Source organism: Lethenteron reissneri, chromosome 15 (genome assembly GCF_015708825.2).
Source record: "Lethenteron reissneri isolate LAM-NWPU_2019-01 chromosome 15, ASM1570882v1, whole genome shotgun sequence".
In the NCBI taxonomy this organism is placed as follows: domain Eukaryota; kingdom Metazoa; phylum Chordata; class Hyperoartia; order Petromyzontiformes; family Petromyzontidae; genus Lethenteron; species Lethenteron reissneri.
This window is the reverse complement of record NC_083793.1, coordinates 13076956-13100832: the sequence shown is the minus strand read 5'-3', so window position 1 is coordinate 13100832 and position 23877 is coordinate 13076956. Positions and strand designations below refer to the sequence as shown.

At 55.3% G+C, this 23877-nt stretch overlaps 1 protein-coding gene across 1 annotated transcript in view; it reads right to left on the bottom strand.

Annotated features, from left to right (window-relative positions):
• Positions 1-15339: 15339 nt before the first annotated feature.
• RNF123 (ring finger protein 123) overlaps positions 15340-23877 on the bottom strand; it is an 82811-nt gene continuing 74273 nt past the window's right edge. Inside the window, exon 34 of the mRNA XM_061551656.1 lies at positions 15340-16655. Coding sequence (XP_061407640.1) covers positions 16538-16655 — 118 coding nt within the window. The 3' untranslated portion in view covers positions 15340-16537. The remainder of the gene's footprint in view (positions 16656-23877) is intronic.

The following is a 23877-nucleotide window of genomic DNA, read 5'->3' as shown; positions in this document are numbered from 1 at the left end:
GGGAGTGACTGGGGAGTGACTGGGAGTGACTGGGAGCGACTGGGGAGTGACTGGGAGTGACTGGGGAGTGACTGGGAGTGACTGGGGAGTGACTGGGAGTGACTGGGGAGTGACTGGGAGTGACTGAGGAGTGACTGGGAGTGACTGGGGAGTGACTGGGAGCTACTGGGGAGTGACTGGGAGTGACTGGGAGCGACTGGGGAGTGACTGGGGAGTGACTGGGAGCGACTGGGGAGTGACTGGGAGTGACTGGGGAGTCACTGGGGAGTGACTGGGAGTGACTGGGGAGTCACTGGGGAGTGACTGGGAGTGACTGGGGAGTGACTGGGGCATGACTGGGAGTGACTGGGGCATGACTGGGAGTGACTGGGGAGTGACTGGGAGTGACTGGGGAGTGACTGGGCGTGACTGGGAGTGACTGGGGAGTGACTGGGAGTGACTGGGGAGTGACTGGGGCGTGACTGGGAGTGACTGGGGAGCGACTGGGGAGCGACTGGGGAGTGACTGGGCGTGACTGGGAGTGACTGGGGAGTGACTGGGGCGTGACTGGGAGTGACTGGGGAGCGACTGGGGAGCGACTGGGGAGTGACTGGGAGTGACTGGTGAGTGACTGGGAGTGACTGTGAGTGACTGGGAGCGACTGGGAGCGACTGGGAGTGACTGGGAGTGACTGGGAGCGACTGGGAGTGACTGGGAGCGACTGGGGAGTGACTAGGGAGTGACTGGGAGTAACTGGGAGTGACTGGGAGCGACTGGGGAGTGACTGGGAGTGACTGGGAGTGACTGGGAGCGACTGGGGAGTGACTGGGAGTGACTGGGAGTGACTGGTGAGTGACTGGGAGTGACTGGGAGCGACTGGGGAGTGACTGGGAGTGACTGGGGAGTGACTGGGAGTGACTGGTGAGTGACTGGGAGTGACTGGGAAGCGACTGGGAGTGACTGGGAGCAACTGGGAAGTGACTGGGGAGCGACTGGGAGTGACTGGGAGCGACTGGGGAGTGACTGGGAGTGACTGGGAGTGACGGGGAGTGACTGGGGAGTGACTGGGAGTGACTGGGAGCGACTGGGGAGTGTTGGGAGTGACTGGGAGCGACTGGGGAGTGACTGGGGAGTGACTGGGAGTGACTGGGGAGTGACTGGGGAGCGACTGGGCGCGACTGAGGAGTGACTGGGAGTGACTGGGGAGTGACTGGGGAGTGACTGGGAGTGACTGGGAGCGACTGGGGAGTGACTGGGAGTGACTGGGGAGTGACTGGGAGTGACTGGGGAGTGACTGGGAGTGACCGGGGAGTGACTGGGAGTGACTGAGGAGTGACTGGGAGTGACGGGGAGTGACTGGGAGCTATGGGGAGTGACTGGGAGTGACTGGGAGCGACTGGGGAGTGACTGGGGAGTGACTGGGGAGTGACTGGGAGCGACTGGGGAGTGACTGGGAGTGACTGGGGAGTGACTGGGGAGTGACTGGGAGTGACTGGGGAGTGACTGGGGCATGACTGGGAGTGACTGGGGCATGACTGGGAGTGACTGGGGAGTGACTGGGAGTGACTGGGGAGTGACTGGGCGTGACTGGGAGTGACTGGGAGTGACTGGGAGTGACTAGGGAGTGACTGGGGCGTGACTGGGAGTGACTGGGGAGCGACTGGGGAGCGACTGGGGAGTGACTGGGCGTGACTGGGAGTGACTGGGGAGTGACTGGGGCGTGACTGGGAGTGACTGGGGAGCGACTGGGGAGCGACTGGGGAGGGACTGGGGCGTGACTGGGAGTGACTGGGGAGCGACTGGGGAGGGACTGGAGAGTGACTGGGGAGTGACTGGGAGTGACTGGGGAGCGACTGGGGAGTGACTGGGAGTGACTGGGGAGTGACTGTGGAGTGACTGGGAGTGACTGGGGAGTGACTGGGAGTGACTGGGAGTGACTGGGGAGTGACTGGGAGTGACTGGGGAGTGACTGGGAGTGACTGGGGAGTGACTGTGGAGTGACTGGGAGTGACTGGGGAGTGACTGGGAGTGACTGGGGAGTGACTGTGGAGTGACTGGGAGTGACTGGGGAGTGACTGGGAGTGACTGGGGAGTGACTGGGGAGTGACTGGGAGTAACTGGGAGTGACTGGGGAGTGACTGGGAGTGACTGGGGAGTGACTGGGAGTGACTGGGGAGTGACTGGGAGTGACTGGGAGTGACTGGGGAGCGACTGAGAGTGACTGGGAGTGACTGGGAGCGACTGGGGAGTGACTGGGAGTGACTGGGGAGTGACTGGGGAGTGACTGGGAGTAACTGGGAGTGACTGGGAGCGACTGGGGAGTTACTGAGAGTGACTGGGAGTGACTGGGAGCGACTGGGGAGTGACTGGGGAGTGACTGGGAGTGACTGGGAGTGACTGGGAGCGACTGGGAGTGACTGGAGCGACTGGGGAGTGACTGGGAGTGACTGGTAGAGTGACTGGGGAGTGACTGGAGTAACTGGGAGTGACTGGGAGCGACTGGGGCGGAGTGACTGGGAGTGACTGGGAGCGACTGGGGAGGACTGGGAGTGACTGGTGAGTGACTGGGAGTGACTGGGAGCGACTGGGAGCGACTGGGAGTGACTGGGAGCATCTGGGAGCGACTGGGAGTGACTGGGAGCAACTGGGGAGTGACTGGGGAGTGACTGGGAGTAACTGGGAGTGACTGGGAGCGACTGGGGAGTGACTGGGAGTGACTGGGAGTGGCTGGGAGCGACTGGGGAGTGACTGGGAGTGACTGGGAGTGACTGGTGAGTGACTGGGAGTGACTGGGAGTGACTGGGGAGTGACTGGGAGTGACTGGGGAGTGACTGGGAGTGACTGGTGAGTGACTGGGAGTGACTGGGAGTGACTGGTGAGTGACTGGGAGTGACTGGGAAGCGACTGGGAGTGACTGGGAGCAACTGGGGAGTGACTGGGGAGCGACTGGGAGCGACTGGGGAGTGACTGGGGAGTGACTGGGAGTGACTGGGAGCGCCTGGGGAGTGACTGGGAGTGACTGGGAGTGACGGGGAGTGACTGGGGAGTGACTGGGAGTGACTGGGAGCGACTGGGGAGTGCTGGGAGTGACTGGGAGCGACTGGGGAGTGACTGGGGAGTGACTGGGAGTGACTGGGGAGTGACTGGGGAGTGACTGGGCGCGACTGGGGAGTGACTGGGAGTGACTGGGGAGTGACTGGGGAGTGACTGGGAGTGACTGGGAGCGACTGGGGAGTGACTGGGAGTGACTGGGGAGTGACTGGGAGTGACTGGGGAGTGACTGGGAGTGACTGGGGAGTGACTGGGAGTGACTGGGGAGTGACTGGGAGTGACTGAGGAGTGACTGGGAGTGACTGGGGAGTGACTGGGAGCTACTGGGGAGTGACTGGGAGTGACTGGGAGCGACTGGGGAGTGACTGGGGAGTGACTGGGAGCGACTGGGGAGTGACTGGGAGTGACTAGGGAGTGACTGGGGAGTGACTGGGAGTGACTGGGGAGTGACTGGGGCATGACTGGGAGTGACTGGGGCATGACTGGGAGTGACTGGGGAGTGACTGGGAGTGACTGGGGAGTGACTGGGCGTGACTGGGAGTGACTGGGGAGTGACTGGGAGTGACTGGGGAGTGACTGGGGCGTGACTGGGAGTGACTGGGGAGCGACTGGGGAGCGACTGGGGAGTGACTGGGCGTGACTGGGAGTGACTGGGGAGTGACTGGGGCGTGACTGGGAGTGACTGGGGAGCGACTGGGGAGCGACTGGGGAGTGACTGGGGCGTGACTGGGAGTGACTGGGGAGCGACTGGGGAGCGACTGGGGAGCGACTGGGGAGTGACTGGGAGTGACTGGGGAGCGACTGGGGAGTGACTGGGAGTGACTGGGGAGTGACTGTGGAGTGACTGGGAGTGACTGGGGAGTGACTGGGAGTGACTGGGAGTGACTGGAGAGTGACTGGGAGTGACTGGGGAGTGACTGGGAGTGACTGGGAGTGACTGTGGAGTGACTGGGAGTGACTGGGGAGTGACTGGGAGTGACTGGGGAGTGACTGTGGAGTGACTGGGAGTGACTGGGGAGTGACTGGGAGTGACTGGGGAGTGACTGGGAGGGACTGGGAGTAACTGGGAGTGACTGGGGAGTGACTGGGAGGGACTGGGGAGTGACTGGGAGTGACTGGGGAGTGACTGGGAGTGACTGGAGTGACTGGGGAGTGACTGTGGAGTGACTGGGGAGTGACTGGGAGTGACTGGGAGTGACTGGGGAGTGACTGGGAGTGACTGGGGAGTGATTGGGAGTGACTGGGGAGTGACTGGGAGTGACTGGGGAGTGACTGGGAGCGACGCGGTCTGCAGGGAGGGGGAGAGGCGCGCTCCGCACTCCGCGAGTCGCCGAGGGGCGTGCGGGTTGGCTGGGGGGGGGCTGGGGGGGGGCTGGGGGCTGGGGGGGGGGCTGGGGGGCTGGGGGGCTGGGGGGGGCTGGGGGCTGAGGGGGGGGCTGGGGGGGCTGGGGGCTGGGGGGGGGCTGGGGGGCTGGGGGGGCTGGGGGCTGGGGGCTGGGGGGCGGGCTGGGGGGGGGGGGGGCTGGGGGGGGATAAAGGCGCAGCCGCCTTGCGTCTTCGCTCCTTCGCCCTCGCTGCCCGCGGAAGAGGTTCCCGCAGCAGGGTGGCGCGCGCAACGTGCACGCGCGCGCGAGAGAGACCGGCGATTAGTGGCACGGTGGTTAGCGCGCACTGCGCTACGAACCCTGCGACCCGAGTGTGTGTGCCTGTTGGCGCCTTTAATAGGTGCTTGCCAACACTCTGCCTCAATGGTCTTGTTGGATCTGTGTGATTGTGGGAACGTATTTGTGAGTGTGATTGGTTGTAATTGTGTGCTCGGCTCGGGTATCCGGGCGGTCTCCAATACTTTAATTCTTTACATTGTTGTTATTATTTGCTGCCATAACTTTTCACATTTCTCGGTTGTGGCGAGATGTTAACAACCTCGCCTGGTGTACAGGAGGTCGTGGGTTGGATCCCGACCCTGACGCCTGCTGCTGTATATTTGGAGTCTGCGTGTCTCTCTCTCTCCCTGTGGTCGCGTGGATTTTTTCCACCGGGTCCTCCGGTTTTCCCTTCCACATTTAACATCAACATCACCACGCCTTTAGTGTTTGGCTGCTCAACGTGTCCACGTGGTAAGCCACTTCGTTGAGCTATCATTTGTGATCGCCAGGTCGCTTCTAAAAGCAACAGCTACAGAGCTCAGTTGGAGCCTGACCTGGTAAAATAAAACAATAAAAAGTTGAGTTTAGTTGAATGTGTGCGTTCGGAGCGGTGGCGCAGCGGTTAGCGCACTTCGGAACTATCCCCTGCGACCCGAATTCGTTTCCCGCTCACGGCCAAGATCGGCGACGGACATCCGAACCCGCTCCGGGCATCCGCGAGGTCGACTCGACCTTAAGAAAGATGAGAACTGCATCTGGCGCGATGTCTGAACACCAGCGTTGGCGAGACAAAGGCGGCCGGGCGTGGGTTTGCTGGCCACCCAGCCCCTTGAGAGGCGCTGCTGCGACTCGCTAACAGCCCTTGCCCCAACAGAGTGCCTCATTGTCTGACTAATCGCGTGTGCGTGTTCTGTGTTAACAATCCACTTAGGCCAGACATCGGCTGCACGGCTCGAATATCATCGCGGTCTCACGTTATTTCATTATTAATGTCGCCGCCGCTGTTGTTGTTATTTAATTATTATTTGCTGTCATCACTTTTCACATTCTCAGTTGTAAATGGAGCTTCGGCTTTTCTCCCGAGTGGTGACGCACACACAAACACATACACACACACAAACACATACATACACATACACACACAAACACATACACACACACAAACACATACATACACACACACATACACACATACACACACATACACACACACATACACACACATACATACACACACAAACACACACACACATACACACAAACACACACATACATACACATACACACACAAACACACACACAAATACACACATATACACATACACACACATACACAAACACACACAAACACACACATACATACACACAACAACCACCATTCGCCACTAAGTGGCGGTGACGTCACCACGATGCTTGTGCCAGGCCATGTGCACCTTGAGGCCACGTGAAGTGTCGAACGCCCGCTGGCAGGTCACGGAGCAGACCCAGCAGGTGCCACGGGTCGACTGACTGAGATGACCGAGATGACTGGCTGATGCACCACCTGTGCCCCCTACTGTGCTAACTTGCTGTGCTTTAGCCACCCGGCGCTCCGCTCGTTGTTGTGAGCGTCGCTCCTCCGCTATCCGTTGTTGTTGGAGGGCGACTGCCTCCAACTGCCCAGTAGCGTCCTTCACGAGCCTCCTCCACAGAGGCCGATCTTGGCACCGCTGGTACCAGTCATCGGCAAGTCCACTCAGCTCCACGTCCTCCTGTACCACATCACTCCATCTCTTCTCTAGCCAGAGGCGTAGCTAGGGGGGGGGGGGCAGGGGGGTACATATGTCCCCGGGCGCCAAGGTAAAGGGGCGCCTAACTGAGGCTTACAACGTCACATTATAACTTATTGCGGCGGGCGCGGCAGCCTGAAACTACTGCACAAATCTACACCTCAACCTAAAAGTTATATATCCCGCCACGCACAGCCTACATGTCATGTAATTACATTTTGGTACGCGCGCCTATTAAGAACTTACATGGAAGAACGTCCCAAACAACAGACAGGCGCAGTCTTTCAGCCTTAGTCACTGGCCTGTTTTTTGGTGGCGGAAACTACGACGGCCTAAAACACGCTGGAGTGCACGATCAGAAGCTGTTAAAGCTATCTATGAAGGACTGGATGAACTAGTAGGGCTGCTAGACAAATTATCGGAGGACGTAACTATGACGCCTGAAACCAGAAGTGATGCAGAACAGTTACAGGCATGCGTATTAAAATTTTACTTCAGTTTTATTACATTTATGGAATGTCATTCTTGGAAAAATTGATCGTGTTCAGAAGCGCTTACAGGATCCTACTATTAATTTCAAGGAAGCAACAACTGATCTTGAATTTTTGGGGCATGAATTTGTCAAGCTTCGTGATGATTTGAGCCAAGTTGCTGTAGAAAACGCCAAAACAAGATGCACAGCCTGGGGGATCGATGTGGACAGAAGAATTAGGCGACGTCGGAAGATGCCAGGAGAACTGGCAAGAGATGCAGGACTTTCAGCAGAAGAAGAAATTGTGCGCGTTATGAAGAGCGTATTTTATCGACTTCAACAGATGTCAACACGGTTTTTACGACTAAAAGACCTGAACACAAAATGTGGATTTCTGCTGGACGTCAAAACGCTTCTATACGACACATATGTCGATGCAATTCGTCGAAATTGCACAGATTTTGGAAATTTCTATGACACCGACATCAATGGCCACGAACTTTTCACAGAAATTGGAGATTGCAAAATGCTGCTCAGTAACCGGAATGAAGTTCTACCAGAAACTCCTTTGGATCTTCTTGGTTTTATTGTGTTTTATGGAGACGACATATTTCCGAATTTGCGAATTTCACTGCAAATTTTATTAATAGCAGTTTCAATTGCAAGCTGTGAGCGGTCGTTCAGCAAATTGAAACGTATTCTGTCGTATTTGCGTGCTTCAATGGGACAAGATCGTCTCAGCGATCTTGCTCTTCTTAGCGTTGAAAGAGACACATTGGAAAAAACAGATTTTGATTACGTGATTGATCAGTTTGTGACAGTGAAATCAAGATAAATTGATCTTTTGTAGACTATGTCAAACAGTCTACGACAGTGACTGAGTGAGCCATGTAATATAATTTCTATAAATTTGCTTCTTTAAATACAATATTTCATTAAAATTAAAATTGTTGTTCCTTATTCGATGTAATAGGAAAATGTGATTAAACGGGGGGGGGGGGGGGGGGGGGGCGCCAATTTTATAGTTCGTCCCCGGGCGCAAAATATCCTAGCTACGCCTCTGTCTCTAGCCCGTGCCGCGCCCGTTTAGCCCCCTCGATCCGGCCGAACAAAAGCTGTTTAGGCATGCAGTGGCTGGTCATGCGGGCTACATGACCCAGCCAACGCAGCCGCGCCTGCCGGAGGAGCTCACCGATGAGACTTTGCCCAGATCTTTCAAGGATTTGTGAGCTCCTCACACAATCCAGCCTGGTTTAAACCCAGGATGGATCGTAGGCAGGCCAGCCTAAATGTTTCCAACCGGCGAAGATGCTCCATTAGGGGGGTCCACGTTTCGCAAGCGTAGAGGAGGGAATGACTGTGGCCGAGAAGACCTGAAGCTTCGTGCGGAGCGACAGACAAGGTAGCTTCCACACAGCGTTACGCAACCAATGAAAAGATATTGCCACTCGACTAATTCGGAGTGAGACCTCTGCTGTTAAATCGGAGCCGGTCATGAGCACACTGCCAAGGTATGGGAAACTCTCCACTCTCTCCACTACTGCCCCATCACTGATTTGGAGTTGTGGGGGTGGAGTGTCCGACACACACAAAAACACACACACACACCCATACTGTATAATCAAAATCACATCGCATTCCCTAAACACACACACACACAATCAAAATCACATCACTCACACAAAGACAAAGATCCTCCACATAGCCTTAACAGACTGGAGGGGCAAGTGCTGTTAGCGAGTAGCAAGCACCAGCGAAGGCCGGAACGTCGCACGAGGGGGTGGAGTGGCCATCAACAGCACTCGCCCCAACAGTCCGTCAAGGCTATACGGGGGATCTTTGTCCACCTGTGTCCGTCTGTATTTACCCGTGTCCGTGTGTCCGTGTCGCTTCTGTTTCCCCAAGGGGCGATGTTTTAACGACACCCGACCAGGGCACTCATTCGCGGCCGAGTCAACCAAGGACCGCTTCCAATGTTCGCCACCGTTGTGAGGTCGCGTGCGGGAATCCAACTCGGGTGGCCGGGGTTCGCAGCGCGGCGCTAACCACAGCGCCACCGCTCCCCACGCGGTCGCTGGCGCAACCTCTGGGGGGGGGGGGGGGGGTTTTTGTTGTGTTTGTTGTGTTTGTTGTTTTTGTTGTGTTTGTTGTGTTTGTTATTTTTGTTGTGTCTGTTGTGTTTGTTATTTTTGTTGTGTTTGTTGTGTTTGTTGTGTTTGTTGTTTTTGTTGTGTTTGTTGTGTTTGTTATTTTTGTTGTGTCTGTTGTGTTTGTTGTGTTTGTTGTGGCAGAAACGAGCGCGCGGCGACATCCTGAGAAGCGCGTTCGTGTTCCACGCTAACGGAGAGTTCGACTGGCACATGTTGCATACAACATCATGTATGTTGCGGGTAACACGCGTGTCTGTCGTGCATGTTGCTTACAACACGCGTGTCTGTTGTGCATGTTGCGTACAACACGCGTGTATCTTGTGCATGTTGTACACAACACGCATGTCTGTTGTGCATGTTGTACACAACACGCGTGTCTGTTGTGCATGTTGCATACAACACGCGTGTATCTTGTGCATGTTGCGTACAACACGCGTGTCTGTCGTGCATGTTGCATACAACACGCGTGTCTGTCGTGCATGTTGCATACAACACGCGTGTCTCTTGTGCATGTTGTACACAACACGCGTGTCTCTTGTGCATGTTGCCTACAACACGCGTGTCTCTTGTGCATGTTGCCTACAACACGCGTGTCTCTTGTGCATGTTGCCTACAACACGCGTGTCTCTTGTGCATGTTGCCTACAACACGCGTGTCTCTTGTGCATGTTGCATACAACACGCGTGTCTCTTGTGCATGTTGCCTACAACACGCGTGTCTCTTGTGCATGTTGCCTACAACACGCGTGTCTCTTGTGCATGTTGTACACAACACGCGTGTCTCTTGTGCATGTTGCCTACAACACGCGTGTCTCTTGTGCATGTTGCCTACAACGGTGCTGGTCACCCACTCCCTCGCTAACAACGCTTGCCCCCCACATCCTGTTGGCTACACGGGGGATCTTTGCCTCGGTCTCTCTCCCCGGTCTGATGTCTCTGTGATGCACAGATGGAATGTCACATATCGGATCTGGCATCGCGCTCCGAAGTGTAGAGGGGGGGCGGGGGGGAAGAAAAGAAAACCCGACACAGAGTCGGCTCGATCTGATCGCATCGCTGCCACTGATCAACACCCAGAATTTTCGGAAACTCAGCAGCAAACATCTTCAACAAAGATCGGGGCATACTTATGTTTGTTGTTGCGGGGATCAAAGACGTTTCGGGGTCCGAAAGGGTGGGGAGCGGGGGCCTTTGGGATTGTTTTAGTTAAACTATTTTTTGTTACAGCCCCTGGTGTGCCAGGCTAGGTGCACGTGTTGTGTGAAGCGCTGTCGCTGGCTGGAAGCGAGGCACCAGCTGCGCTCAGCGCGGCCATCCTCGCTGCGTTTTATCCTCCCGGCGCTCCGCTCGTTGTTGTGAGAGTGGCTACTCCGTCCTACGTTGTTGTTAAAACTAAACTAGTTTTTGTTTCACCAGTTTAAGGCCCACTGAGCTACGAAGATATTTTTTTTAAGAAGCGACCTGGCGATCAGACGATGAGCTCAAGGAAAGTGTCTCATCATCACGCCGACATTCATAGCAGCAGACAAAATACTAAACGTGGAGGCAGAGAAAAATCCACGCGACCACGTGGAGAGAGACACCGCAAACTCCAAATACACAGCAGCAGCAGCAGCCGTCGTGGGTCGAGGGATCGAACCCACGTGCACACCAGGCGAGGTGGTCACATCGCGCCACCGTGACGCCTCCTCACGCTCGAGGCACGGACCCAGTTTAGTGACAAATTGTCGACGAGGAACCCCGAAGAGAAAACCCCTCGAGTTGTGGGGGTTTGTGTTTCTCTCCCTTTGAATCAACGTCACCACCACCATCGGGCTGCAAAGACAAAGATCCCCGTGTAGCCTTAACAGACTGTATGGGCAAGTGCTGCTAGCGAGCATCGGGCTGCACACACAAAGACACATACGCCCAGACACACACACACGCACACACGCGCACGCACACAGACACGCACGCACACACATACGCACGCACACACACAGACACAACAACAACCGCCATTCCCCACTAAGTTGCGGTGACGTTACCACGACGCTTGTGCCAGGCCATGTGCACCTTGAGGCCACGTGAAGTGGCCTCAAGGTGCACATGGCACCTTGAGGCCACTTCACCCCCCCCCGACTCCCCCCCCCCTTGAGGGGGGGGGGGAGTCGGGGTCCGCCCGTGGCCACGTGGATTGTCTCCGGCTCCTCCGGTTTCCCCCTCCACATTTAGAATCATCGTCCATTTAGATAATTTGGCTGCTATGAATTTCCACATTACAGAATCAACGTCATGCGTTTCCGAGTGTTTTGGCGACTGCTGTACATTCCCACGCGATGCCGAGAAGCCACTCGGTGAAAGCGATCATTGGTGGTCGCCAGGCCGCTCCTGACACAGAGCTACAGCTCAGTGGGGCCTTACCAAGTAAAGTCGTTGAAGACGATTGCTACTGTTGCTGTTTGTGTAATTATTAAAAATGGTGTAGTCTGCGGTGTCACTTTACAAATCTGGACCTTAACACCGGCGCACGACCAACCGACTCCTGCCAATGGCAGCCACCGGGATCTTTAACGCCCCGCGCGAGCGAAGCAGACGGCGTGTGGCGTTACGACCATCGCGGCCCACCGCACTGTTAACCAGGGCGGCCGCCTGGCTCGTGCGAACCGAGGAACGGTGGTGCAGCGGTTAACGCACCGTGCACTACGAACCCGGCGACCCCAAGTTCCATTCCTGGCCACGTAAAAAAAAACATCATTCGTTGGCAATTTTCAGAACCGGTCCTGGTTCTCTCCTCTAGGTCAATTCAGCCTTAAACGAGTGCAATTCAACTACTTGGCGAATCGAGGAGAGCCAAGCGGACGGCACTTGCCTCAACGGTCCGTGTAGGCTCCACGGGGCACCTTTGTCTTTGTGTGCAGTACATGTTCGTTGCGCAACGCGGGCTGCGGCACAAACACACAGAGCCGCCTCCTGTGTCCCTCCCAGGCACGCCCAGAGCTCGGTGCCAGGCGACATCGCTTCCGCGTTTCTGAGACCGAAACTCTGGGGCTTGGCTCCCAACTTTGTTGCCTCGTCACTCCGCTGGGGTGCGGGGGCCGACGTCTCTCGCTCGATCTCGAGCCGTGGGCCAGTGGCTCGGCACAGACCTCCCACCCACCCCCGTCGACCCGCTCAACCATCCCACCGCTCTACCCATCCACCCACGAACTCAACCCACACCAAATCACCCACTCACCCGCCCGTGTCCGCTTACCAGCTGCAGTACAGTTATTGTGCACATGGGTGGGCCACGGGGTGGCTGAGAACAGGGTGCGGAGTGGTGGCGCAGGGTGTGATTGGGGCTTGCAAAAGGGCCACCTGAGTTGGCTGTGTGCTACTAGGGGAACTAAGATTCTGGACAAGGTCTACACCAACATCAAACGTGGCTACAGGGCTAGACCACTACCACACCTGGGCCAGTCTGACCATTTGTCCCTGCTTTTGATCCCTGCATACGCCCCCATCAAGAAAACGGCTCCTACCATCACAAAAACTGTCGCCATCTGGCCTGAGGGTGCCACCCAGCAGCTGCAGGACTGCTTTGATAGGACCGACTGGGGGGTCTTCGAACATCAGGACCTGGAGGTGTTCACATATAGTGTATTGTGCTACATTAAAAAACTGCATAGACACTGTCACTGTGGACAAACGCGTTCGGGTTTACCCCAACCAGAAGCCCTGGATGACCCGGGAGGTCCAGCAACTGCTGAAGGAGAGGAATATCGCCTTCAACTCCGGAGACAAAGCTCTCTACAGTACAGCCCGAGCTAACCTGAAGAGAGGCATCCGCAAGGCCAAAGCAGACTACAGGAGGATTGAGGAACGCCTGGACAGTCACGACAGCAGGCAGGTGTGGCAGGGAGTCCAGCACCTCACCAACTACAGGGCCAACCGCGGAGCTGCTGATGGTGACAACGCTCTGGCAGAGGAGTTGAACCTCTTCTTTGCCCGTTTTGAGGTGACACCACAAGGGACAGCATCACCAAACCTCACGGTCCACAGCAGCTTAAACCTCACAGTGGAGGAGCATGAGGTGAGGCGCACGCTGCGAGCCGTCAACCCGAGGAAGGCTGCGGAACCTGATGGCGTCCCGGGACGTGTGCTGAGGGACTGTGCTGACGAGCTGGCTGGAGTCTTCACAAGGATTTTCAACCTGTCTCTGGAACAGTCCACTGTACCAACCTGCCTAAAGTCCTCCACCATAGTCCCGCTGCCCAAAAAAACCCACATTTGCAGCTACAACGACTACCGGCCAGTAGCACTCACGCCAGTGGTGATGAAGTGCTTTGAAAAACTGGTCCGGAGTCACATCATAGGAAGCTTGCCCCGAAACCTCGACCCCCACCAGTTTGCCTACAGAGCGAACCGATCCACGGAGGACGCGGTGGCCACAGCACTACATGCTGCACTGTCACACCTGGAGCAGCAGGGGAGCTATGTGCGGATGCTCTTCGTGGATTACAGTTCCGCGTTCAACACCATCCTCCCACACAAACTGGTGGAAAAACTGGGCGACCTGGGGATTCCACATTCCACCTGCATGTGGATATATAGTTTCCTCTCGGGCCGCAGACAGAGGGTCAGAGTGGGCCGTCATACATCCACAGCCCTGAGCCTCAGTACCGGCTCCCCCCAGGGCTGTGTACTGAGCCCCCTGCTCTACTCCCTCTACACACATGACTGTGCCGCCGTCCACCATAGCAACACCATTGTGAAGTTTGCTGATGACACCACAGTGGTGGGGCTCATCTCTGGGGGGGATGAGTCTGCCTACAGGGACGAGGTGGAGCGGCTGACAGCATACTGCAGGGGCAACAACCTGCTCCTTAACACCGCAAAGACCAAGGAGCTCATAATAGACTACAGGAGAAAGAAAACGGACACTCCACCACTAATCATCAGCGGGGACTGTGTGGAGAGGGTGGCAGACTTCTGCTTCCTGGGAGTCCACATTGGGGAGGGCCTGACCTGGAGCGCCAACAGCACTGAGCTTCTGAAAAAGGCCCAGCAGAGACTTTACTTCCTGAGAATTCTCAGGAATAATAACATCACACAGAAACTGCTGGTGTCCTTCTACCGAGCCTCCATCGAGAGCATTCTTACATACTGCATCTGTTTATGGTACACCAGCTGCACAGTGGCTCAGAGGAAAGCGCTCCAGAGGGTCATCAACACAGCCCAAAAGATCGCCGGCTGCCATCTTCCCACACTGGAAGAACTACACAGTTCACGTTGCATCAAAAAAGCACAGAACATTATAAAGGACTCTTCTCACCCTGGACACTCACTGTTTGAGCTGTTGCCATCAGGCAGACGATTCAGATCAGTCAAAACAAGGACAAACAGATTCAAACAGAGCTTTTACCCTACAGCGATCACCACACTCAATAATGCTAATTAATTATTAAGTAATAGTGTTTACAATTGACTGTGAAATAGAGATGTGCAATGACAAAATGTAACCTTATGTGGGTATACTTGGGCTGTTTTTATATATAGTATAAATTGATTATCTTTCATTTAATTTTATTTTTATTTTTATTGTTTTATTTAATTTAAATTTATGAATGATGCCCTGACTGGTGAGCATTTTAAATTTCGTTGTACTGGTGACAATGACAATAAACGATCTATCTATCTATCTATCTGCCGGAGTGAGGCCGACCCTGCCGAGGGTTGAATACCCAGGCGGGCAGACGACGAGCGAGGGCCGAGACTCCGCCCGCCGTGGCTCCGTTTGCTGCGGCGCTAAAGCCGCACGCCGATGGAATGAATCGATGACGCGGCCACGTGGCCCGCGCTCAGAGTTCCTTAAAGTCGGAGCTGGCCGGCCGCACCGGCGTAGACGCGGTGGTCAGGGGCACGCGCGGTAGGAGGCACAGAGTGAACGGGCTGGCATCGGGCCCGCGTTGGCACAGCGCGTTGGCGGTGGCGCACCGAGCGAGCGGCATGTCGCGGCGTGGAGCACCCCCACGGCGCCCTTCCCCGCGGGGTGAGGCGGGTGCACGGCGAGGAGGGCCTCGGCAACGCCGCCGCCAACGCCGCGAGCGACGGGGGTCACGCCGACACGGCAGCGGCACGGAACGAACCCGGCGGTGGTGTCACCGCCGGAGACGGGCAGAGACGTCCCCTCCCCCGTGGGGCTCGGGTCTCCGGCCAAGACTCGGGAGCTGCGGAGCCGGAGGATGGGGGTCACCGCACTCCGCGGACGCCGCGTGGAAGAAGGAACGCGGAGACACGGGGCGCTTCGAGTAAAACCACCACCACCACCACCAGCGGCGGCGGCGGCGGCAGCAGCGGGACCGTCGCTGTTTATTGTCGAGAGCCGCCCACGAGGCCGCTGGTGCGGCACGAGGGGGGGGGAGGGGGGGTGCACGCGGTGGTTATAGTCGTGCCGCGCTTCACCTGCATGCGGTTATCGTCGTCATCATCGTCGTTATTATTATTATCTTAAAAGCCGATTCACTCGATCGCAAAGGCACCGCCGCGCGCGATTACACGGGCGACGTTTTAAAAAGAACGGACGTTCCGGGTAACGGACCTGCCCCCCCCTCCCACGTGACAAGGGACTACAGCCCCCCCCCCCCCCCCCCCCCCGCAGTCGCTTCGCGTGCCTGAGGGAGCTCTCGTCGGAGCGGCGCCCCCCATCTCTCCGGCAGTGGCGCTCCCCAAGAGCCGTCCCCCCACCCCGGGCCCCCCGTGGTGCGTGAGCCCGGGGGGCCCAGGACCAATGCCACGTGGGTGCTGCCCCCCCCCCTCTTCCTATACTCGCCAGCGACGACAACGCCGGCCCCGTCGTGTCGATCCCTCTTGTGAGCGCGGCTCGGGGGGGGGGGGGGTTAAATGCTCCTGGTAGGCCCTGTACAAGTAGATATGGTAGAGGCACGTGACGTACACACGCACGTTGCCGGTTGGAGGAGCTGTCAAGGATTTGATTGAAGCAAACACGATTGTGTGTTTGTGCCGCTTGTCTCGGGCGTTCCCATTGGTGTGTCCCACTCGCCTGTCTGCGGAACGCCTGCGCGGGGTTTGTATGAATGCATGAGATTGTTGGCACGCGTGAAGCGAAGCGAGTTATGTATCGCGAGTTTCACAGTTAGCGCTACTCGACGAATCGCTTACACGGCAAACATGTGTGTGCGTGTGTCAAGGTGCGTGTGTCAAGGTGCGTGTGTGTGTGAGAGAGGCTATGAGTGAACGAGGGTGAGCGAGGGTGGGCGGATATGCGCGTGGTGAGCATTGCAGTTGGCGGCAGCGAGTGTGACGGGTGATTGTGGTGAGCGCTGCACTCGGTGAGCGTGGGTGAGCAGGCGAGTGTGGCGAGTGTGGGCTTGCCAGAGGTGAATGTGGCGAGCGTGGTGAGCGAGAGTGAACATGGCGAGCGTGGTGAGCGAGCGTGGTGAGCGAGCGTGGTGAGCGAGCGTGGTGAGCGAGCGTGGTGAGCGAGCAGCTAGGGGCCGGTGGGCGTGGAGGCGGGGGGGGTCTTGGTGTAGGCCTCCACGGCGGTGACGGGCGCCTTGCAGAAGAAGCACTCCTTGTTGTTCATCAGGTGCTGGCGGATGCACGCCCTGGCGGGGGGGGGGGGGCACACGGCGGGTTTAGAGCCACGCGGACGCCACGGCAGTGCAGCCAACGCAGCGGCGCCGTGACACGCGGACAACGGGAGTCAACTAGCAGTCAACTAGAACAGTCAACTAGAACAGTCAACTAGCAGTCAACTAGCAGTCAACTAGAACAGTCAACTAGAACAGTCAACTAGCAGTCAACTAGAACAGTCAACTAGCAGTCAACTAGAACAGTCAACTAGAACAGTCAACTAGCAGTCAACTAGCAGTCAACTAGAACAGTCAACTAGAACAGTTAACTAGAACAGTCAACTAGCAGTCAACTAGAACAGTCAACTAGCAGTCAACTAGAACAGTCAACTAGAACAGTCAACTAGCAGTCAACTAGAACAGTCAACTAGAACAGTTAACTAGAACAGTCAACTAGCAGTCAACTAGAACAGTCAACTAGCAGTCAACTAGAACAGTCAACTAGCAGTCAACTAGAACAGTCAACTAGAACAGTCAACTAGCAGTCAACTAGAACAGTCAACTAGAACAGTCAACTAGCAGTCAACTAGAACAGTCAACTAGCAGTCAACTAGAACAGTCAACTAGCAGTCAACTAGAACAGTCAACTAGTAGTCAACTAGCAGTCAACTAGAACAGTCAACTAGCAGTCAACTAGCAGTCAACTAGAACAGTCAACTAGAACAGTCAACTAGCAGTCAACTAGAACAGTCAACTAGCAGTCAACTAGAACAGTCAACTAGAACAGTCAACTAGAACAGTCAACTAGCAGTCAACTAGAACAGTCAACTAGAACAGTCAACTAGCAGTCAACTAGAACAGTCAACTAGCAGTCAACTAGCAGTCAACTAGAACAGTCAACTAACAGTCAACTAGAACAGTCAACTAGCACAGTCAACTAGCAGTCAAATAGCAGTCAACTAGCAGTCAACTAGAACAGTCAACTAGCAGTCAACTAGAACAGTCAACTAGAACAGTCAACTAGAACAATCAACTAGAACGGTCAACTAGCAGTCAACTAGCAGTCAACTAGAACAGTCAACTAGCAGTCAACTAGAACAGTCAACTAGCAGTCAACTAGAACAGTCAACTAGAACAGTAAACTAGCAGTCAACTAGAACAGTCAACTAGAACAGTCAACTAGAACAGTCAACTAGCAGTCAACTAGAACAGTAAACTAGAACAGTCAACTAGAACAGTCAACTAGAACAATCAACTAGAACAGTCAACTAGAACAATCAACTAGAACAGTCAACTAGCAGTCAACTAACAGTCAACTAGAACAGTCAACTAGAACAGTCAACTAGAACAATCAACTAGAACAGTCAACTAGAACAGTCAACTAGAACAATCAACTAGAACAGTCAACTAACAGTCAACTAACAGTCAACTAGAACAGTCAACTAGAACAGTCAACTAGCAGTCAACTAGAACAGTCAACTAGCAGTCAACTAGCAGTCAACTAGAACAGTCAACTAGCAGAGTCAACTAGAACAGTCAACTAGAACAGTCAACTAGAACAATCAACTAGAACAATCAAATAGAACAGTCAACTAGCAGTCAACTAGCAGTCAACTAGAACAGTCAACTATCACAGTCAACTAGCACAGTCAACTAGAACAGTCAACTAGTAGTCAACTAGAACAGTCAACTAGAACAGTCAACTAGAACAGTCAACTAGAACAGTCAACTAGAACAGTCAACTAGAACAGTCAACTAGAACAGTCAACTAGAACAGTCAACTAGAACAGTCAACTAGAACAGTCAACTAGAACAGTCAACTAGAACAGTCAACTAGCACAGTCAACGAACAGTCAACTAGAACAGTCAACTAGAACAGTCAACTAGAACAGTCAACTAGAACAGTCAACTAGCACAGTCAACTAGCAGTCAACTAGCAGTCAACTAGCAGTCAACTAGAACAGTCAACTAGCAGTCAACTAGAACAGTCAACTAGAACAGTCAACTAGAACAGTCAACTAGAACAGTCAACTAACAGTCAACTAGCAGTCAACTAGCAGTCAACTAGAACAGTCAACTAGAACAGTCAACTAGCAGTCAACTAGAACAGTCAACAAGAACAGTCAACTAGTAGTCAACTAGAACAGTCAACTAGAACAGTCAACTAGAACAGTCAACTAGTAGTCAACTAGAGCAGTCAACTAGAGCAGTCAACTAGAGCAGTCAACTAGAGCAGTCAACTAGAGCAGTCAACTAGAGCAGTCAACTAGAGCAGTCAACTAGAGCAGTCAACTAGAGCAGTCAACTAGAGCAGTCAACTAGAGCAGTCAACTAGAGCAGTCAACTAGAGCAGTCAACTAGAGCAGTCAACTAGAGCAGTCAACTAGAAGCAGTCAACTAGAGCAGTCAACTAGAGCAGTCAACTAGAGCAGTCAACTAGAGCAGTCAACTAGCAGGCACTAGAGCAGTCAACTAGAGCAGTCAACTAGAGCAGTCAACTAGAGCAGTCAACTAGAGCAGTCAACTAGAGCAGTCAACTAGAGCAGTCAACTAGAGCAGTCAACTAGAGCAGTCCAACTAGAGCAGTCAACTAGAGCAGTCAACTAGAGCAGTCAACTAGAGCAGTCAACTAGAGCAGTCAACTAGAGCAGTCAACTAGAGCAGTCAACTAGAGCAGTCAACTAGAGCAGTCAACTAGAGCAGTCAACTAGAGCAGTCAACTAGAGCAGTCAACTAGAGCAGTCAACTAGAGCAGTCAACTAGAGCAGTCAACTAGAGCAGTCAACTAGAGCAGTCAACTAGAGCAGTCAACTAGAGCAGTCAACTAGAGCAGTCAACTAGAGCAGTCAACTAGAGCAGTCAACTAGAGCAGTCAACTAGAGCAGTCAACTAGAGCAGTCAACTAGAGCAGTCAAATAGAGCAGTCAACTAGAGCAGTCAACTAGAGCAGTCAACTAGAGCGTCAACTAGAGCAGTCAACTAGAGCAGTCAACTAGAGCAGTCAACTAGAGCAGTCAACTAGAGCAGTCAACTAGAGCAGTCAACTAGAGCAGTCAACTAGAGCAGTCAACTAGAGCAGTCAACTAGAGCAGTCAACTAGAGCAGTCAACTAGAGCAGTCAACTAGAGCAGTCAACTAGAGCAGTCAACTAGAGCAGTCAACTAGAGCAGTCAACTAGAGCAGTCAACTAGAGCAGTCAACTAGAGCAGTCAACTAGAGCAGTCAACTAGAGCAGTCAACTAGAGCAGTCAACTAGAGCAGTCAACTAGAGCAGTCAACTAGAGCAGTCAACTAGAGCAGTCAACTAGAGCAGTCAACTAGAGCAGTCAACTAGAGCAGTCAACTAGAGCAGTCAACTAGAGCAGTCAACTAGAGCAGTCAACTAGAGCAGTCAACTAGAGCAGTCAACTAGAGCAGTCAACTAGAGCAGTCAACTAGAGCAGTCAACTAGAGCAGTCAACTAGAGCAGTCAACTAGAGCAGTCAACTAGAGCAGTCAACTAGAGCAGTCAACTAGAGCAGTCAACTAGAGCAGTCAACTAGAGCAGTCAACTAGAGCAGTCAACTAGAGCAGTCAACTAGAGCAGTCAACTAGAGCAGTCAACTAGAGCAGGTCAACTAGAGCAGTCAACTAGAGCAGTCAACTAGAGCAGTCAACTAGAGCAGTCAACTAGAGCAGTCAACTAGAGCAGTCAACTAGAGCAGTCAACTAGAGCAGTCAACTAGAGCAGTCAACTAGAGCAGTCAACTAGAGCAGTCAACTAGAGCAGTCAACTAGAGCAGTCAACTAGAGCAGTCAACTAGAGCAGTCAACTAGAGCAGTCAACTAGAGCAGTCAACTAGAGCAGTCAACTAGAGCAGTCAACTAGAGCAGTCAACTAGAGCAGTCAACTAGAGCAGTCAACTAGAGCAGTCAACTAGAGCAGTCAACTAGAGCAGTCAACTAGAGCAGTCAACTAGAGCAGTCAACTAGAGCAGTCAACTAGAGCAGTCAACTAACTAGAGCAGTCAACTAGAGCAGTCAACTAGAGCAGTCAACTAGAGCAGTCAACTAGAGCAGTCAACTAGAGCAGTCAACTAGAGCAGTCAACTAGAGCAGTCAACTAGAGCAGTCCACTAGAGCAGTCAACTAGAGCAGTCAACTAGAGCAGTCAACTAGAGCAGTCAACTAGAGCAGTCAACTAGAGCAGTCAACTAGAGCAGTCAACTAGAGCAGTCAACTAGAGCAGTCAACTAGAGCAGTCACTAGAGCAGTCAAACTAGAGCATCAACTACTCCCCCACCCTCCCCCCCACCACTCCCCCCCACCACTCCCCCCACACCACTCCCCCCCACCACTCCCCCCCACCACTCCCCCCCACCACTCCCCCCACCACTCCCCCCCACCACTCCCCCCCACCACTCCCCCCACCACTCACTCCCCCCCACCACTCCCCCCCACCACTCCCCCCCACCACTCCCCCCACCACTTCCCCCCCACCACTCCCCCCCACCACTCCCCCCCCACCACTCCCCCCCACCACTCCCCCCCACCACTCCCCCCCACCACTCCCCCCCACCACTCCCCCCCACCACTCCCCCCACCACTCCCCCCACCACTCCCCCCCACCACTCCCCCCCACCACTCCCCCCCACCACTCCCCCCCACCCCCACCACTCCCCCCCACCACTCCCCCCCCCCCCGAGCCACCGGTGTCCATCGACAGCTTCCCAGGCGTCTGCTCGTGGCTCACGGCAGGGAAACGTGTCCTCTCCGGTTCCCTTTGCTCTCATTTACTTCCAAAGTTTCCTCCTCCCCATCCCCCGTCCCCCGTGGGCCCGTGGGAGAGCAAGGGGGCGCTCGGTGCGAACGCAACGCAACCCGCAGAGCTCGAACACGGAGGCACGCGGTCGACCGCACGGCAAACCGGCGGTCGCCTGTCTCTGCCGCGGCCCTGGGCGACGCGAGGGACGACGCACGCGACAGCCGGCGGTGGGGAGGGGGGAGCGGCCGCACGTACGACGCATCTGTTTGTGCGTCACCAAAGGGTGGCACGGGATGGCGACCACGTGCCCGGCCGTTCCTGGCTCCCGCGCGGCCTTTCCACCGTAACTTAACCATCGCCGCAGCCGTCGCCCAATGGAACCCATCGCTTTGAAATTAAATTTGGCTCCGCAAGAATTTAGTTCGGGGCCTCGCGTGTGTGCGAGCCTGCGTGGTGCCACGGGGGTTCAGGTGGGGGGGCTTCCTTGATGGTGTGCGATGTCCCTGTCAAGGTGGTTGGCGCGTGCTGTGTGCCTGGCACCGTGGCCAAGCTGCAAACATGCGAATGATTAACGCATTTGAGAAGGGTCAGGCGAACGAGTTGGCGAGCGAGAGGGCGACCAAGTTGGCGAGCGAGTGGGCGAGCGAGTTGGTGAGCGAGTGGGCGAGCGAGTGGGCGAGCGAGTTGGCGAGCGAGTGGGCGAGCAAGTGGGCGAGCGAGTTGGTGAGCGAATGGGCGATCAAGTTGGCGAGCAAGTTGGTGAGCAAGTTGGCGAGCGAGTGGACAAGCGACGTCATTCACAGTCACAGGAACAAAGTCCCGTGACGTTCCTTCACGCCGAGCCTCAAGACTTCACTGGGATCCTGCGTCACGAAGGGAGCCGGAGAACCCGGGGGGGCGGGGGGGGGATGCTCGATGCACTGCACGCGAACCCACTTTTTGTACTGACATCCGATGGCCACGTCAAGAGCCCATCCGTTTCAGAGATCCGTGTGATCCACCAACTCTCGCCCCTCTCCAAACGCGCGGGTCTCGCTACGCGCTCGCCATCCACTAGCCCCCCCCCCCCCGCCCGCACGGGATTCCCGGCTTCCCGGCCGATGCCGAGCCGTGGCACGCCACCGGGGGCCACGCGGTGCTCAGGCCCGGATCTCGGGACGTCGGTCAACAAACCGCACGTGTCACCAACGCGCGTGTCACCAACGCGCGTGTCACCAAAGCGCGTGTCACTAACGCGCGTGTCACTAACGCGCGTGTCACTAAAGCGCGTGTCACTAAAGCGCGTGTCACCAAAGCGCGTGTCACCAAAGCGCGTGTCACTAACGCGCGTGTCACTAACGCGCGTGTCACTAAAGCACGTGTCACTAACGCGCGTGTCACCAAAGCGCGTGTCACCAAAGCGCGTGTCACTAACGCGCGTGTCACTAACGCGCGTGTCACTAACGCGCGTGTCACTAAAGCGCGTGTCACTAAAGCGCGTGTCACTAAAGCGCGTGTCACTAAAGCGCGTGTCACCAAAGCGCGTGTCACTAACGCGCGTGTCACTAACGTGCGTGTCACTGAAGCGCGTGTCACTGAAGCGCGTGTCACTAACGCGCGTGTCACTAAAGCGCGTGTCACTAAAGCGCGTGTCACTAACGCGCGTGTCACCAAAGCGCGTGTCACTAACGCGCGTGTCACTAACGTGCGTGTCACCAAAGCGCGTGTCACTAACGCGCGTGTCACTAACGCGCGTGTCACTAAAGCGCGTGTCACTAAAGCACGTGTCACTAAAGCGCGTGTCACTAACGCGCGTCACCAAAGCGCGTGTCACTAACGCGCGTGTCACTAACGCGCGTGTCACCAACGTGCGTGTCACTGAAGCGCGTCACTAAAGCGCGTGTCACTAAAGCACGTGTCACTAAAGCGCGTGTCACTAACGTGCGTGTCACCAAAGCGCGTGTCACTAACGCACGTGTCACTAAAGCGCGTGTCACTAACGCGCGTGTCACTAAAGCACGTGTCACTAACGCGTGTGTCACTAACGCGCGTGTCACCAAAGCGCGTGTCACTAACGCGCGTGTCACTAACGCGCGTGTCACTAAAGCGCGTGTCACTAAAGCACGTGTCACTAACGTGCGTGTCACTAAAGCACGTGTCACTAACGTGCGTGTCACTAACGCACGTGTCACTAACGTGCGTGTCACTAACGCGCGTGTCACTAAAGCACGTGTCACTAAAGCGCGTGTCACTAACGCGCGTGTCACCAAAGCACGTGTCACTAACGTGCGTGTCACTAACGCACGTGTCACCAAAGCGCGTGTCACTAAAGCGCGTGTCACCAAAGCACGTGTCACTAACGCACGTGTCACTAACGCACGTGTCACTAACGCGTGTCGCCAACGCGCGTGTCACTAAAGCACGTGTCACTAACGCACGTGTCACTAACGCACGTGTCACTAACGCACGTGTCACTAAAGCGCGTGTCGCCAACGCGCGTGTCGCCTTACGTGTCATTATGTTTTCACTTTC